The sequence below is a fragment of the Seriola dumerili genome, unplaced genomic scaffold (assembly GCF_002260705.1).
Source record: "Seriola dumerili isolate Sdu_G_001 unplaced genomic scaffold, Sdu_1.0 BDQW01000052.1, whole genome shotgun sequence".
NCBI classification, from domain to species: domain Eukaryota; kingdom Metazoa; phylum Chordata; class Actinopteri; order Carangiformes; family Carangidae; genus Seriola; species Seriola dumerili.
Window position 1 is genome coordinate 21,360,008 of NW_019174307.1, and position 15,305 is coordinate 21,375,312.

The 15,305-nt window shown below is 41.7% G+C and overlaps 1 protein-coding gene across 3 annotated transcripts in view; it reads left to right on the forward strand.

The window, feature by feature from the left end:
- The window catches only part of LOC111218088 (aryl hydrocarbon receptor-like), a 32,590-nt gene that overhangs the window by 14,052 nt on the left and 3,233 nt on the right, over positions 1–15,305 (forward strand). For all 3 annotated transcript variants that reach the window (XM_022740181.1, XM_022740182.1, XM_022740183.1), the window contains exons 3-10: positions 9,356–9,462; positions 10,711–10,800; positions 11,276–11,390; positions 11,492–11,619; positions 11,805–12,007; positions 12,156–12,265; positions 12,850–12,991; positions 13,102–14,833. In XM_022740181.1, coding sequence (XP_022595902.1) covers positions 9,356–9,462; positions 10,711–10,800; positions 11,276–11,390; positions 11,492–11,619; positions 11,805–12,007; positions 12,156–12,265; positions 12,850–12,991; positions 13,102–14,833 — 2,627 coding nt within the window. The remainder of the gene's footprint in view (positions 1–9,355; positions 9,463–10,710; positions 10,801–11,275; positions 11,391–11,491; positions 11,620–11,804; positions 12,008–12,155; positions 12,266–12,849; positions 12,992–13,101; positions 14,834–15,305) is intronic.

The window sequence follows — 15,305 nt, forward strand, 5'->3', positions numbered from 1 at the left end:
TTTAGTCTAATGGTGCAGCCCTTATGAATAAAGGCAGCAGTGGGGGCTTGTTACATAGATGCACAGTTCTGATGTGTTTAAAGACATCTATACACTGGAGAGCAATAGCTTAAAGTTGAAAACATAGAACTGCATTTCAACAGCTGTGCAGTATTAATAAGCTCTTAAGTTCCACTCTGTATGAAACTCTGTCGAGTTAAATCATTTAAACTCAGCCCTGATTTTAATTATATCAAGTTGGATAAGATGAAACATTTTGGATTCCCAAAACACAGAGCCTTTGCTGTCTATCTAAACGAGATCACCAAGGTTGACTCTCGGGGGTTATCCCAGTCAAAACATAAGCCTGGGATGGGTGTTCAAGTGGGGACGTGCCTAGGATTTAAGATAAAGATCTCATAAACCGTTAGGTAAAAGAAAAGGCTTTAGAGAAAAGAATAAACATAAGCAGTGTTGGGGGGGGGGGGGGGGGGGGGGGGGGGGATGCAAGTGAGATTTACAGACCTGATAGCGAAACAAGCTATTCACGGTGGCCTTGAAAAAATGGCTGATCTCGCTGGGGTCAGCTGGGGTGTTCGCCTCATAGCGTGACTTTATGAGGCATCGCAGGATATTTTGAAAGGCTTGTGGATCACTGCTGCTGACATATTTGTGTGACGCTGTTAGAAATTTGAGAAAAATGTGGACTGGCTTTCCAAGCTCATTGAAAACATCCAGGGCCTGTTAGCAATCACAGTTGATGTGGTAACACCATATTATGTGCTGTAATTCAATATAATTTGGTATTTGAGTGTCTGAACCGTGTACACACAAACCCATGTACATGACACAAGTGTAACAGGAGGAATAAAGAGGTAAGAAAAACATTTTAGGATCAGTGCAGGGAAGCCCAGTTTTGTTTATTATTGAATCCTGGTGGGTTCATTATGAGGATTTTTTTTTTCTTTTTAATTTGAACATACCCTTAAAACCTCAGCATAATTCACCTGTCAAGTCAGTGTCATACTGTGTGAGAGGAGGACATCTTACTGTGGTGACAGCAGCTGCCTGTTGGCTCTTGATTCACGACTCGCCTTTCAGTATATCGTGAGAATGCGAGCGACCGCTGGGAGACAGATTTAATCATGTTTTCATTTTTTTTTTTCCAATTTCCATTCTCTGGAAGGTTTGTTCTTAGTTTCTCCAGCGTTAAACCACAGCACTACATCTCCCTTCATACCCAAACCCTTTTTTTTTTTCCTTCTTCTTCTTCTTCTTCTTCTTCTTGTTCCCCCGTTGGCCAGAGCCGAGCTCGCCCACCAAGGCTTTCTGTGACATTTAGAGTCTTCCAAAAAATGCTGTTGTTTGTTTATGAGCCGAACCAAAATCAGCTGTCGTCCCACTCAGAGTTTGGTTGTGGGGATCAGAAACACAGAAGATGTATTATTACATTTATTTAAGGATGATGGTTAAAATCTGTCAGAGTTTGGAAGGAATTTGAAAATATAAACTGTGATTGTTATTCAGGACAGTAAACTGGCTGTGTTGATTATAATTTGCATATATTTCCAGACTTTAAGCATTTATAATCGTTTCCATCTACCAGCAGCTACAGCATCCAAGCACACGCTATCTGATTTGCCGAGGCTAAAGTTAGACAAACGTGTAGGAGGTGAAGTCGGTATTTCTGGTTCAGACTGTCGCCTTCGGAGAACTTTGACTGACCGCCTGGAGACTGATAAGAATCACGTCTTCAGCGACGTGATACGTGAGGCATGCCTTAAACATCAACCTGAATTTTGCCTTATTTTTTTGCTTTTGTTGTTGTTTTTTTTCCCCCTCTGTGTGTGTGCCCAGACCAAAATTGATGGCATTACTTTTCAAGCAGATAAAAAGGAGCCCGGACTGCCAAAAATAGCTCAGAGTGCTGATAAAACAGATGCCCCCAGACTCCACCACCACCACAAAAACAGACGACGTGTCTTGAATAGCGTATAATCTGTTTATTTTGATTTGCCATCATCAAGGTCTTTTTTTTTTTTTTTTTTTGCTACAATACACAAACCTTTTCAAACCTGTGTTTTTGGGGCCCTAAACTACAGTGAACCTGAGAGCTCAATGCACTGCAACTTAAGAAAACACAATGCAAATTCAGAGAACGTTGAGCTCTCAGGGCCACCGTACTAAACACGACGTGATGACAGTCAGTCAAAGAAGAAAATACCAATGGTACCAATGAAACTATATGTGTTGTGATTATAAAGAGAATCTGTACGAAAACATGTAATTTTAAATTGTACTTCCTAACTCCCTTTGAAATCCCACAATTAGCTCTGCTATCATCCTTATTAGCAGATTAGCAGTACCCCCGTATCCATAACAAGCCTCGGGCTGCTTCTGCAAACCTGTTTTCCCTCCAAAGCTGCTCTTTTCTTTCTTTTCCTTGAAATGCTTTCATGACACTTTTGTCTGATCACCACAAAAAAAAAAAAAAAAAAAATTTAAGCCCGTTTCATTACCCTAAAGTCATGGAAAGTAAACGGGGACATTAATCAAAAGACTGATGGGAGGATGAACCTATGCACCGAGTGACCCAGCTCATTGGCTGCTGCTTGCTGCGAGCGCTGCCCTTTCCTGCACATCTGCGTGAGAACAGAGATCTCTGTACAGGATCTACTGGAACTAAATGTTTTCAAATCAAGATAATATTCCCCTATGCATTGCTGGCATGCTTTATACTCTCTCTCTGAATGTGGCAGGCATCCAACCCGTGACAGCATTTCCTTTTACTCTCCTTAGTTTCAGTGTGTATGCTGATACTTTAAAGTAGAAACTGTTTACAGAGGTTATTTTAATTCAACATACAGGTTTTCAATATTTGCATTTTTTTTAGTTCAGTTCCAGGTTTTTGGTTTTTTTTTTGTTTTGGTTCTAACACCATCCAACCATTTTAAATGCTGCCCAGAATATATGACTTTAGCCAGCTATGTCTGTGCTTTTTTTCCTCAATATTCAGTGCTTCAAACTTTATTTTACTCTGACTTGTTTACCTGAAAAGTCAGGTTAGATTACAGGTAGAAAAACTCCAGCCCATCATTGTTTTTATCGTTTTTCTTGGATTTCTCTTAATTACCCCCATGATGAAAAGACGTCAAATCCTTTAAAGGCTGCCTCATCCCCTGAGTGACGGGGATGTTTGCCTGAAGTGAATCTTGCATCAAAAGCACTCTCTGTGTTTCACCAATCCTATAATGGCCTGTTGTCTGAAACAGGAAGCCATAGTTTGATGCTGAAACGGAGCCTCTCTTGGTGTCAGATTACACCGTGACTTGAAAAACAATTTGAAAGTTTTGGAAGGAGCTGTTGGCTGTAAAATGTTTTGCATAAGCATGCATAATGCTAAATATGGTATGATGACTGTTTAAACCAACAGTGCGACATTCTCTCGTTTGTCATCTATCTACGGGTGCATAGATTGTTTTGCAAATACCACCATCTTGGATTTTAACGAGCATTGTTGGATAGTTTGGGAACATTGCAGCAAAAGTTAGCTGTCACCACACAGTGAGACTAACAAGGTATAAGTAAATGAAGAAGAAAACTGTATCTGTTAGACAGTGATATCCCGTCACAGACTGATAGAAAGGTATTTCCATATCATATCAGATGACTCATGTAAAACTTAACCTGAGGGCAGCTCCACCATAGAGCAGCCTCGTATATGCCAGAACCTCCCATCCCCCCATGTTGATTTCTATTTTCCAGAATAGATGAAACGTATTTTTTATCACTTTGTAGTTTATTTACAAGCAAAAATATAAAATAATTAATCATACAGTGAATATATTGAGAGCTGGCAGGTGAACAAGAGTGGACTGATGCTTCTTTTCCAGGCTGATGGAGTCTCTGAGGTGTAACTCTGACCAGTTTCAAACTTGTGAACAGCGTTTATGTCCACATTTAAGTCCTGAGTATGAAGAGGAAACTGACATTTTTCTGAAATCATTAATAAACTATATGTAAATATGTCAATGTATACAGCTAATTTTTTGCAATAATACAACCCTAAACCAATATAACATGACCACGGAATGAGTCTGCACCTGTGCAAACATGAAACTACAGAGTAGATATGTGTGCTAGGTCGTGGCCACAGAAAGTGAGGTGTCAGCTTGGGTTTCTAGTAGTTGTTCTACATATTTCCAGAGTAAGCAGCGTGTCAGTGTCGATCCTGATGAACAAAGACTAGTACCAGACAAATGTGCATTTTGTGATCCAGCAGATACATTACCACGGGAAACCTTCTCTCCTTGATGATCCCTCTCTATCAGGAGGTGAAGGAAATAATGTAAAGTCAACTATTTCAGGTACAGTGAATGCAATCATCCATCTAGTGTTAGATGGCGGTGCATCAATCAAACATAAACTCCCATTATAAATCTGCCCCAACACCACCAGAACAGCTCAAAACATCTGACTTCAGTGTCAATATAAGTGTTTCCTGGCCTGAGGAAACACAGAGGCCATTAAATCATGTCGGTACAGCAGTCTTGGTAAAATTATTTTGCTACAATATTTTGATCACATATGAACAACACCCCCCTTCCTGCTCTGTGAAGGCAGCGTCTGTGTTTGATGTTAGTGGGAATCTGTGGTTTTCCTCCCTCGCTGCCTCCCACAAACTCCCAGGAATGTCTCTCCAGCCTCTGGTCAAGCTCTGGACAAGTATCATTAAACATCCCTCTCCTGCAGCGGCGTGGAGAACCGTTAACTGCACACGAGGAGCTCCGCACAGCACAGTGCAATAAACTGTTAATGCTGTTAGCGATGGAAAAAGACGGGGAGGAGGAGGAACGCGGCGCGAGGAGTTCTGGGGAAGTAAAGTAGAGTGAAAACAAGCAGACGGCCACAAAGAGGCCCACTTACTCACGCAAATGCTGAGTAGAGAAAAAGAAATACATGAGGGATGTGTTGGATTATCTGGATTTGGATTTAGCAGCATGGTCTACAGTTGTTGGTATATTTGGCTGAAGCAGGAAGAATCAACTATGTGTGTGCATATCCATTTATTTAATTAAATAAAATTTTTTCCTTACTTTTATTGCACTTAATTCATAAGTTAGTACAACCAGGAAGGTTGGAAGGAACAAAAAGAGTAATTACATATTCAGCTAAACATATACACATGGATGCACACAGATATTTGTAGGTAACCTATATACATAGATTCATACCTGCTCATGGATATAGTTACTCTCCCTTATAGATATAGATTATTATTTTATTATATATTAAAGGTCCCGTATTTAACACTTTTCCTGTGTTTTATTTGAAGTGTTGATCCATAAGAAGGTTTTAAGAATCAGAAACTGTCTCTGTAGTTTTACATCTCCTCTCTCAGGCTTCTCTCTGGAGCTCTAGCAACAACAGGTCGGTGAGCCAATCAGAAGAGAGGAGGCTCTGACTCCCTCTTCTGATTGGCTGACTGTTTTCCAAGTGATCAAATAAAATTGTAGCAGATTTCAGGTAAACACTCAGAGAAACCAAATCCTGCAGGGTTGGATGGTGGGTCTGGGTGGGCGGGGTTTGGTCTTGGCTGACAGTGGTGACTGCTTTGTTGTGACATCACAAAGTTCCAGAAGTCCTGACGGCTGGTTTTAAGGCTCAGTCTCTGAATACAGGCTGTGTGCATTTCTCTGTGGACTGAGGCTTTGATACTTTCACAGTATTAATATAGAAGCTAGTCCTGATCTATAATCACACTACACATGGACATCTACTTTTAGACCATATGGGACCTTTAAGATAACGTAGTTTAACTGAAGATAACTGGAAATATGTGTGCACTGGTTTTCCCAAAATCTACCTCTTTTGTTTTTAAGTAATTTCCTAAGTTAATGAATGGCCTCTTATCTCATCCACTTAAACCAACAACTTTTATACTTTGTCTCTTCATTTCCTACTATAAGTTATTCTTTCCAGTTCTTAGATGTACAGTTTACCTTGCATCTTTGAACTGATGGACATGAGGGATTCAGCCAGTTCTTAGTGATCTGCTTCAGGGCTGCGATTCTGTTTTCTATATTAATACTGATCCGTTTCCTGCACTTCCTGGTTGTTTTTTTTTACCTGCTATGACTCAAGACCAACATGAGTTTAAAAAAGGGGAGAAACTAATATCGATTCATTTTTGTCTGATAGTTTCTGATGACAGTGTTGCTGGGCTGCACATGTAACACACACTATATGCTGATAGAAGTCAAAGGCCTGCAGCTTTGTGTGTGGTGGATGTGTGATTGTGCAGGTCAGGGTGTTTATGTAAACGCTGTGTGAGTTCTAGCTGAGGGGTGGGGACGGCCCATGTATCCGTGTTAGAGGGGAGCGTTCAGGGGCCCCTTCCCTCCTTAAAGAAGTTGCGTGACAGGACTGGACTGACGGGGTGGGAGAGGCCATATCCTGGGATTTTCCTGTAGTGGCCGTCCAGATAAGGGAAGCACTCTTGTCGGCTATTGCTTACAAAAAACCCCCCAGGGACCGATGCAAGAGGACCGAGTGTGTTTGTGTGTGTTTTTTCTGTGTATGTGTTATGTGTGTGCGGATATGCAGGCTGCCAGATCAGTTTTCCAGCAATGAGAAAACCTGCCTTCTGGCCGGGCACCAACAATTGAAGCTCGACCAAGCCAGAGAGCTGGCTTTGCTTATTCTGCTGCGCACTCATGATCTCACATCCAGATTATTTATAGATCCACAAAAGGACACAGGGATGTGAGAATGCAGTCTGCATAGCAAAAGGTATCACACCTGAGCAAAGTCATTCAGTCATTCAGCTTATGAACGACAAAAAACAACACAAGTATAAATAAATAGATAAATGTGCAGAAATAAATAATTAAATAGATAAATAAATGCAAAATAAATACATTTTGGTAACGAAAGATGCTACATTTATTTATTTATGTGTCCGTGTGTTAATTAGGTAGGCGGTGCCACCTCAGTCTAAAGCCTGATCGGTTATAGTGGTGTGATCGATCAGATGGATCTACTACTTCTGCCTTGACTTGACTGAAACACAGGAGCTTTAGCTTGCTACTACATTACCAAAATATATTTATTCTGCATTTATTTATGTGTTTAATTATTTATTTCTACATTCATTTATTTAGTTATGTATACTTCTGTTATTTTTTTTGTCCTTCACAGGATTTAATCGTCATACAAGCATGTATAAGAATTCAGGATAAATCTTGACTTGTTCATGATAACCAGTTTCAGAATGGAACGAAGTGCATGAGCTGCTGCTGCAGGGTTATCTTCACCAACTTCTACTTTTATTTGCATATTTTTGCATCACGTTCGGGATCGTGAATGGCAGCACAGACGTGTTCGACCATTTCAACCATAAATACGAAAATTGATTCTCATGTTTCACAATACAACTCTTCAGAATTTGAGAAGATCTCTAAACGTGACATGACACGGTGGGTGTGAGGTGATGCAAATGTAGGAACAATAACCATTGTACTTGGTGCAGACTGTCTTTTGATTAAGTGGGGAAACGTCTGCCCACACTTGAGCTTTGGTTATCTGTTTATCACACTCACACATCTCCCTAATATAAAAAAAAACAGCAGAGACGTTGCCAAGTCTCTCGTAATCCCTTACCTGGAAATGGTTGTCTAATCCGTCTTTGTTCTCTGGCTGCCATGTGTCTGACACTCGGCAAATCACATGAATGCGAGTGGTGTCCTGTTACATCAGGTTCTTTAAGTCACAGGATAGGAGTATGTTATAGTAACTTATACAATTACATTTCCAACGTGACCCAATTGTTTAATTCTTCAGAGGACTTAATAAAGGCTGAATGTAGTTTACTCTCAAAGTGTATGTTATTTGACATTTTGCCAGGTTGACTATATAAAGGACCCATTGTAGATTTCCCATTCAGAAAGTATTCAGACCTCATGCTAAAGTCATTTAAATTCATTTTTCCTTCATCAATCTACACTCAATACCTGAAAGATGATATTTCAGTTTTTCCTTTTCAGGGAATTTGCAGAATGAGTGTTGAGTGTAAATTGATGAGCGAAACAATAGATTTAAACAACTTTATCATGAGGCTGCCTACATGACAAAATGTGAAAGAAGTGAAGGGGGTCTGAATACTTTCTGAATGCACTGTAATCAGTCACAGTTTAGAGATCAGGGTAAGATCTTCCATAACTTTGCTGCAGTAGTTTATGACTTAAATAATGCAAATATATATATACTTAATTTCAGTGGAATAGCAACAATGACACATGTCAGACATTATTTATATCTTAGTACTGCCTGCATGTGGTTATGGCTCTGAACTTCGTTAGCGTCAGTGATGATTGATAAGAGGCCGGCCTAAGAAAAGACGTTCAGATAATATTGAGGAGGAGATAATATTGAAATTCACAGGGAGTCACTTTTGGAACTGCGAGTTTTTAATAGAGTTGTTGAAATTAACTGTAGTGACCTGCTCATCCCCTGATTCAACATGAGTGGAATAATAACCATCGAACAATAGCATTTCAGATCATTTCATCAGGAGGAATTTATTATTATAATAAAGGCTGCTGGACTAAAGTGCGGGTTTGTGAACTGGCCTTTTTGAAAATTTCTGGAAAATAAAAATGACTTTGAAAAAGACAATTTAATGCCGTCAGTGAAACAACACAGGACTCACCAATGCCCAACAAAGGACATCACTCAGGGAAGAACTGTTATTGTTGAAGCTTTGACTATTACTCCACTTGGTTATTAAACATCCGACAGATAATTCAAGGTCAGGAGACGAGGTCTACCATTAGAGAGTGAAGTAAATCAGCAGGAGAAGCAGTCTGACAGTTTAACTATATATTACAAACCAAATTATTAAAACTAAGTGAAAGTGAAGGTGAGCGTTCAATTGACAATCCAAGCTGCCAGCTCTAAGTGTCAGTTAGGTTTTGTAGAGCTAAGTAATGGTTCAACTTTGACCTGCTGTACTTACCGTAGTTGTGTGTGTTTGCAGTCTTTCAGAAAATGTGGTTAAAATGTGGATTTTTTGCACAATCAGTTTCTCATGCAGTACAATTGTGACTCAGTTCCCAGATCTCAGTCACTTCTGTTTCTTAAAAAAAAAAAAAAATGATTCTGAATATTCCTTTTAACATCCGCAAGGGGTCTGACGTGAAGCACCGAGGCCTTTCATCACTTTAAATCCCTCTTACATCCCTGTCAGTCACACAAAGTCGATGTAGCTGAGGGATATTATTTATGTCCTCGCTTCAAATTCTGAAAACCTCTTTCATGTTAATGTTAATGCTACCTCTGCTGATTCCCCCTCTCTGTTTTCTCACCTTGTGCGCAGCGACCACGAAGAACAGCGGCAGCAGTCTGACGTTTCCTGGACTGAACGGACACAACGGGAACAATGTGGACACGGCGGGCTTCTCTGAAGGGGACCTGCTGCTCCAGGTACCAGACAGGAATGAGTTACCAGCTGTAAATGCATCTTAAAGCATCACATTTGTACATTTAAACATTTAGTATTTATTGCCTCTAACGCCTCTGTACACTGTCACACCAAGTTTAGGACTTTGGTTTTACAGCAAGCAGCAAGTCTTACCTGTAGGTGTTTTGGATTTATTTCTAACTCCAACCAGCAGCACCTGTGAAACCGCCAGCTGTCATAATGATAAATTAAAGCCAGGCACTCTAAAAAATATTGTAATTACACCTTTAAACAGTCTGACTGAATCTTTCTGCTGCTGGCTGAGGACACAGTCTCATGGCCTGATTGATTACTGAGCAGCCTGAGGCTAGCAGGTGCATAAATACCTAGTCAGGCTTTGTTTATTTGCACGCTGGTAGTGTTGTGTCGAGCTAATCCAGGTCTATCCATCCAGGAGGAAGTTGTGACAGGTGACGCTGCTCACCTTGGTGCCTGTTGCCAAAAGCCCCGGCCATGCTTTTGTGACTTTTAACAAAACCTTGTTTATTGACGATCACCTGTCATGTACTTTTCACACTTTGCTTTGCAAAATAATCACAACAGGAGGTGATTATACAAAAGGACCTGTGAGAAGCAGCTGTTGACGTTATTGTGGATTATAAGCAGACAGCAGGATTTACAAAGCACAAACTGAGAAATGGCTTTTATTTATAATATTTAATTTTGACAGAATGAGACCTAATTTGTGTTTATACTTATCCATATCTACTGAATATTTGACTATTAAAAACTGGTGAAAAGTGGATTATACAAACATCTTGTGCGAGTCAGATTTATGGCTTTTATTCCTCTGAGGATTGTGGCTGATCTGCAGTAATCAGTTGGTCTATGTTGTTTATTTTCTCTCAATTTTTCCCTTCACTTTGTGTTAGTGGAAACATATTCAGAGCCGACCTTGCCACCAGAGGACCCTGTTTACTGTAAACTCTGATAAACAGTGTCCTCTGACAGCAGCAAACACTAATGACTATTTGATGCATGTGGAAATAAAATCCAGAATAAAATCAGTTTAACCTTTCACTGCTCGCCTGCTAGCACTCATATCCCATAACAACGTATTTGTCAGATAAGACGAGATATTTTGGGGGTATTTGTGTCTTGATAACTGCTGTGCATGCATGTGTGCACTATATGTGCATGCACTTTAAAGCTACTTGAAGGAACCTGTGTGTGTGTGTGTGTGCTGTCTGACTCTCTGTTTTCCTGTGCAGGCGCTGAACGGGTTTGTGATGGTGGTCACGTCGGAGGGATTGGTGTTTTATACCTCTCCCACGATCAAGGACTACCTGGGCTTCCATCAGGTGAGCTGCTGGCATTCTTCAAGCACTTTAATGTTAGATTCAAAATTCTTTTTTGTTAATGTCAAATATTTCATCCCTCTTAGACTTGAAATGTGGCTGTTAACAGTTGGTATTTTCCTCCTTTGAATTCATGTCGGTGACAATCAACAGAGGAGTGATAAGAGGAGGTGGGGAGCGCTGGTGTGTCTGTGAGGGCGATAGCTCATGATTCACATAATTCTCATTTTCATCAAACCACGCAGAATATGGAAGCATGTGCATTTTTCCACATAGTCATTTTGTCACCCACAGGTTTTCACAACATGATCAAACTCCTTATAAACCAATACTGAGCACTGAGTCGTTTCATGTGTTCAGTATGTTTCTAAACACTCGTGGCTTAGCCAGGTTTAGTGCAGCCTGAAGTGGTACACACCTCATGTCCACAGGTTATTGAATTGTTGATAAAGTGTTGTGTTCCCTCCTCTGCCCACAGTCAGATGTGGTTCACCAGAGCGTGTTTGAGCTCATCCATACTGACGACCGAACCATGTTCAGACAGCAGCTCCACTTTGCTCTAAACCCCCCGTCTGTTGACCTGGATGGAGACGGTGCGTATGATGTTGGTGCTTATGAATGGGAAAATAAAGCTTTTTTTTTATTTTTTTTTTTTATTCATGTTTTAAACATGTTTTTATCTCTGTGTTCTCAGTCCTGCAGAGTTGTGGTAACACAGTGATGTACAGTCCGGAGCAGCTCCCCCCAGAGAACTCTTCCTTCCTGGAGAGGGGCTTCGTGTGTCGCTTCCGCTGCCTCCTGGACAACTCCTCTGGCTTCCTGGTTAATACAATACTTTACATTAAACTGTCAAAAACAGCCAATAATGACATCTGATCCAACAACATCTGATGCAGCTCCTATTAAATACTGGGGGCCAATTCAACAAACTAAAACAATGTTTTTGCCATGTTACATCTTTCACAGTCTCCCCCTTTGATTTTTGATTTTTTTCTTCCCTGAACCAGGCTCTGAAATTCCAGGGGCGACTGAAGTACCTCCACGGCCAGAGTGTTTTGAGGGACAACAGGACATGTAACAAACCTCAGCTGGCACTGTTCACCATCGCTATGCCTGTTCAGCCTCCGTCGATTGTGGAGATCAGAGCGAAAATGCTCCTCTTTCAAACCAAGCACAAGCTGGACTTCACACCCACGGCCATCGATAGCAGGTACAACAGATTCTCCCTTTCTGACTTTGTTATGCTCCATTTCAAAACACCATCTTCCAGCTTGACTATTGGCATATTTTGCTTGTTATTTATTTCTTATTCCAGCTGCATAAACTTTAAGGTTTTTTTTCTCTCTCTCTCTCTCCAGGGGGAAGATCGTTCTGGGCTACTCAGAGACTGAACTGTGTATGAAAGGCTCCGGCTACCAGTTCATCCACGCAGCTGATATGATGTACTGCGCCGACAACCACATCCGCAGTATGTTGGCAATTTCAACATGACTTCCACTTTAAATATTAATGTTATTTGCTGTTTGTGGGAGATGCAAAAACACATTAACATTGTTTGTTTGATGCAGGAGGTAAAAAAAACAAAAGTGTGTGCATCTACCTTTCTATTGTAAATAGAAAGGCCAGTTGATAATAATAATAATAATAATAATAATAATAATTAGTACAATAAAATAAGGGCGAATAGAAGCACAATGAAATCAGACAATAGAAAGACAGTAGATGATAAAATATGTGAATGAAAATAAAAACAGAAACCAGTAAGAATAGTAGAGTGTGAGTATCTCTCACAGCTGATATTCCATAGTTTTAAAAAAGCTGCACTGCCTATTTTCTTGTGTGTAAAATGAGTGTGTATTTAAAAGCCTGGCAGTAGAAGATCTAAGTGAAGGATTATAAAACAACAGAGAACCTAAATGTAGGCCTGTCCCAAACCAAAGCTTTAAAAACAAGTAAAAGGACCTTAAAATCTATTCTGAAAGATACTTGGAGCCACTGCAGTGGAGCTAAAACCGGGGTAACGTGTTGTTGTGTGTGTTGTGTTTATCACAGTGATTAAAACAGGAGAGAGCGGGATGACTGTCTTCAGGCTCCTGAGTAAGTCCAGTGGCTGGGTGTGGGTGAAGGCCAACGCCAAGCTGATCTACAAAGGAGGACGACCTGATTTTATCATCGCGTATCAGAAAGTTTTAGTGTGAGTGTTTTTTTTTAACGTCTCCGTCGGAAAGTGTGTGTGAGCTGCTGAAATTAGAAGATAGATGAAAAAACACGTGTAAGGTAACGTACTTATTTGGTCTCTTTCAGCAACACGGAGGGTGAGGACCATCTGCGCCAGAGGAGGCTGCAGGTTCCCTTCAACTTCACCACAGGAGAGGGCGTCCTCTACAACACCGGCCCCAACATGGACGTCACACAGCTTCAGTTCAACAAAATGTATAGCAACAATGACGTGAACAAGGATGAGACCCCCCGCTCTTTGCTGGACTGCTTCCTGAGGCAGGATGAAACAGCCTACACCCAGACAGTGGACCCGCCCTTACCTGTGGATCAGGTGTTCATGGACACCCGGGCCCTGGTCAGCATTGCCAGTGACACGTGGCAGGAAAATGGAGCTCTGGTCACCACAGGCGACCCTGCTGTGATGAAAGACGAGGCCAAGCAGTCGGTGATGGCCGTGATTGACAACTTTGAGAAAATGGCTCAAAATGGCGACTTCAGTGCAGCGCTGCAGAATCTGGAGATGGACGACGCGGAGCTGATCGAGTGGGAAAACGCTCTCAGGAGAGTAAGTCAGGAGGAGGATCACCAGAACAGTGTCAGGTCTGAGCTGGACGGCATCCTCACAAATGACATATTTGATTACATTGATACGGTTTTGTTCAAGGAGAAGGGACAGGACTGTCTGAACTCCAGCCCCCCCTCCTGCCTCACAGCTGGCAACAATAACCAGCACGACCCCTTCACTCAGGCTGCCCACTTCTCAGCCACTCAGCTCTGTGAGCCGCAGTTGTTTCCAACACCGAGCCCCGATCAGACTTTCTCTCCCATGAATGGAGTCTATGCCCACCAGCAGGATACAGGGCAGGGCTTATTAGAGTCTCAGATATTCAGTAGCACCCAGAAACTCTCCCACCAAGGTCCCCTAATTGCTCCTGCTGACACCAACCTGCCCCCTCTTCAGCAGCTGCAGCTCCAGGACATTTTCAGTCCTTCGATAGAGCTCCCGGAGCTCGCTCTCCCCGGCGCCTCGGCTGATGATCCCTTAGCCCCTTTTCAGTCCTGTGGGCAGGTTCCCATCAGCCACTTGGGCTGCCCTCAGGGGATTTCTGGACAGACGCAGTCCAGCCAACGTCTGCTGTGTCCTCAAAACAACTTGCAAGCTCCTGCAATGGCAGCAAACGGACAGCTGCTGCAGAGCTCTGTTAAACAACCAAACAATCTAACACCTGGCGTAATGGACATTTTGCCACCGCTGATTCCTTGTAATGACTTAAGTTCCTCTACTACTCCTAATATTCCCATTCCCTTTGCCACAGCTTGTCTGCAGGGAAGCTCCCCTATGGAAACACACAACCACCAGCTTCAGCAGTGGCCGCAGAGCCAGCAACAGAAGCTGCCTCACGCTGGCATCATGCAGAACGGACATGAGCCGATGCCAGCGTGTCATAGCCAAACTTCAGAAAGCCAAACATTCCCACACACTGGCCTTTGGCCAAGGAGTGTCACCAGACTGAACCACACTCAGCAGGGGGGGCTGGCATGTGGCCAGGCAGCTACTCACAGCAGCTGCATGTTCGACCAGCACTTTTCTTCCAGTCCAGCAGGGGGCGACATGCTGGCTCTCTCTGGGTCCTCCGGCCTGAGAGAGGCGGACACGTCCATGGAGCAGACTCTGCAGGGTTCCTGCTGCTTCCAGTGGCGGCGCTGTGAGCCTGTGGCGGGCACATCAGCCATGAACCAGGAGAACGGCAACATCATGTTCCCCTCAGAGCACACACTCAACATTCAGCACTACCTGGACAACAGACAGACACAGGTGAACAAGTCCCACTGTGGGCGGGAAATTTCACTTGAAGAGAAAATGAAAAAAAAAAAGAATGATGACAATTATTTTCAGGCCATAATTAAATATATTATCACAATATATATAATATAATATATTTTCAGATTGATTGTTTTGTCTATTTATTCTATTTACAATAAAATAAAAGTTGGAGGTGGAAAATATGTGGCACTTTTGATTAATAAATGACTGAGTTGATTAATCAATTGTCAAAATAGTTGATTAATTTTCTGTCAAATGACTAATTAGTTACTTGACTAGTTGTTTTCTCACATAAATTGTAATAAAAGAAAACCGAAAAATAAAACCAAAAACTGATTTTATTTTAAAATGACCTTTATCAATTTGCATCTTCTTTATAATATTATGGCTTAACTATCACTCGTCACAAACAGCTGTTTTACATTTAGTGTTTTGATTTTCTACCTGTGTGAAATCCTCCTGT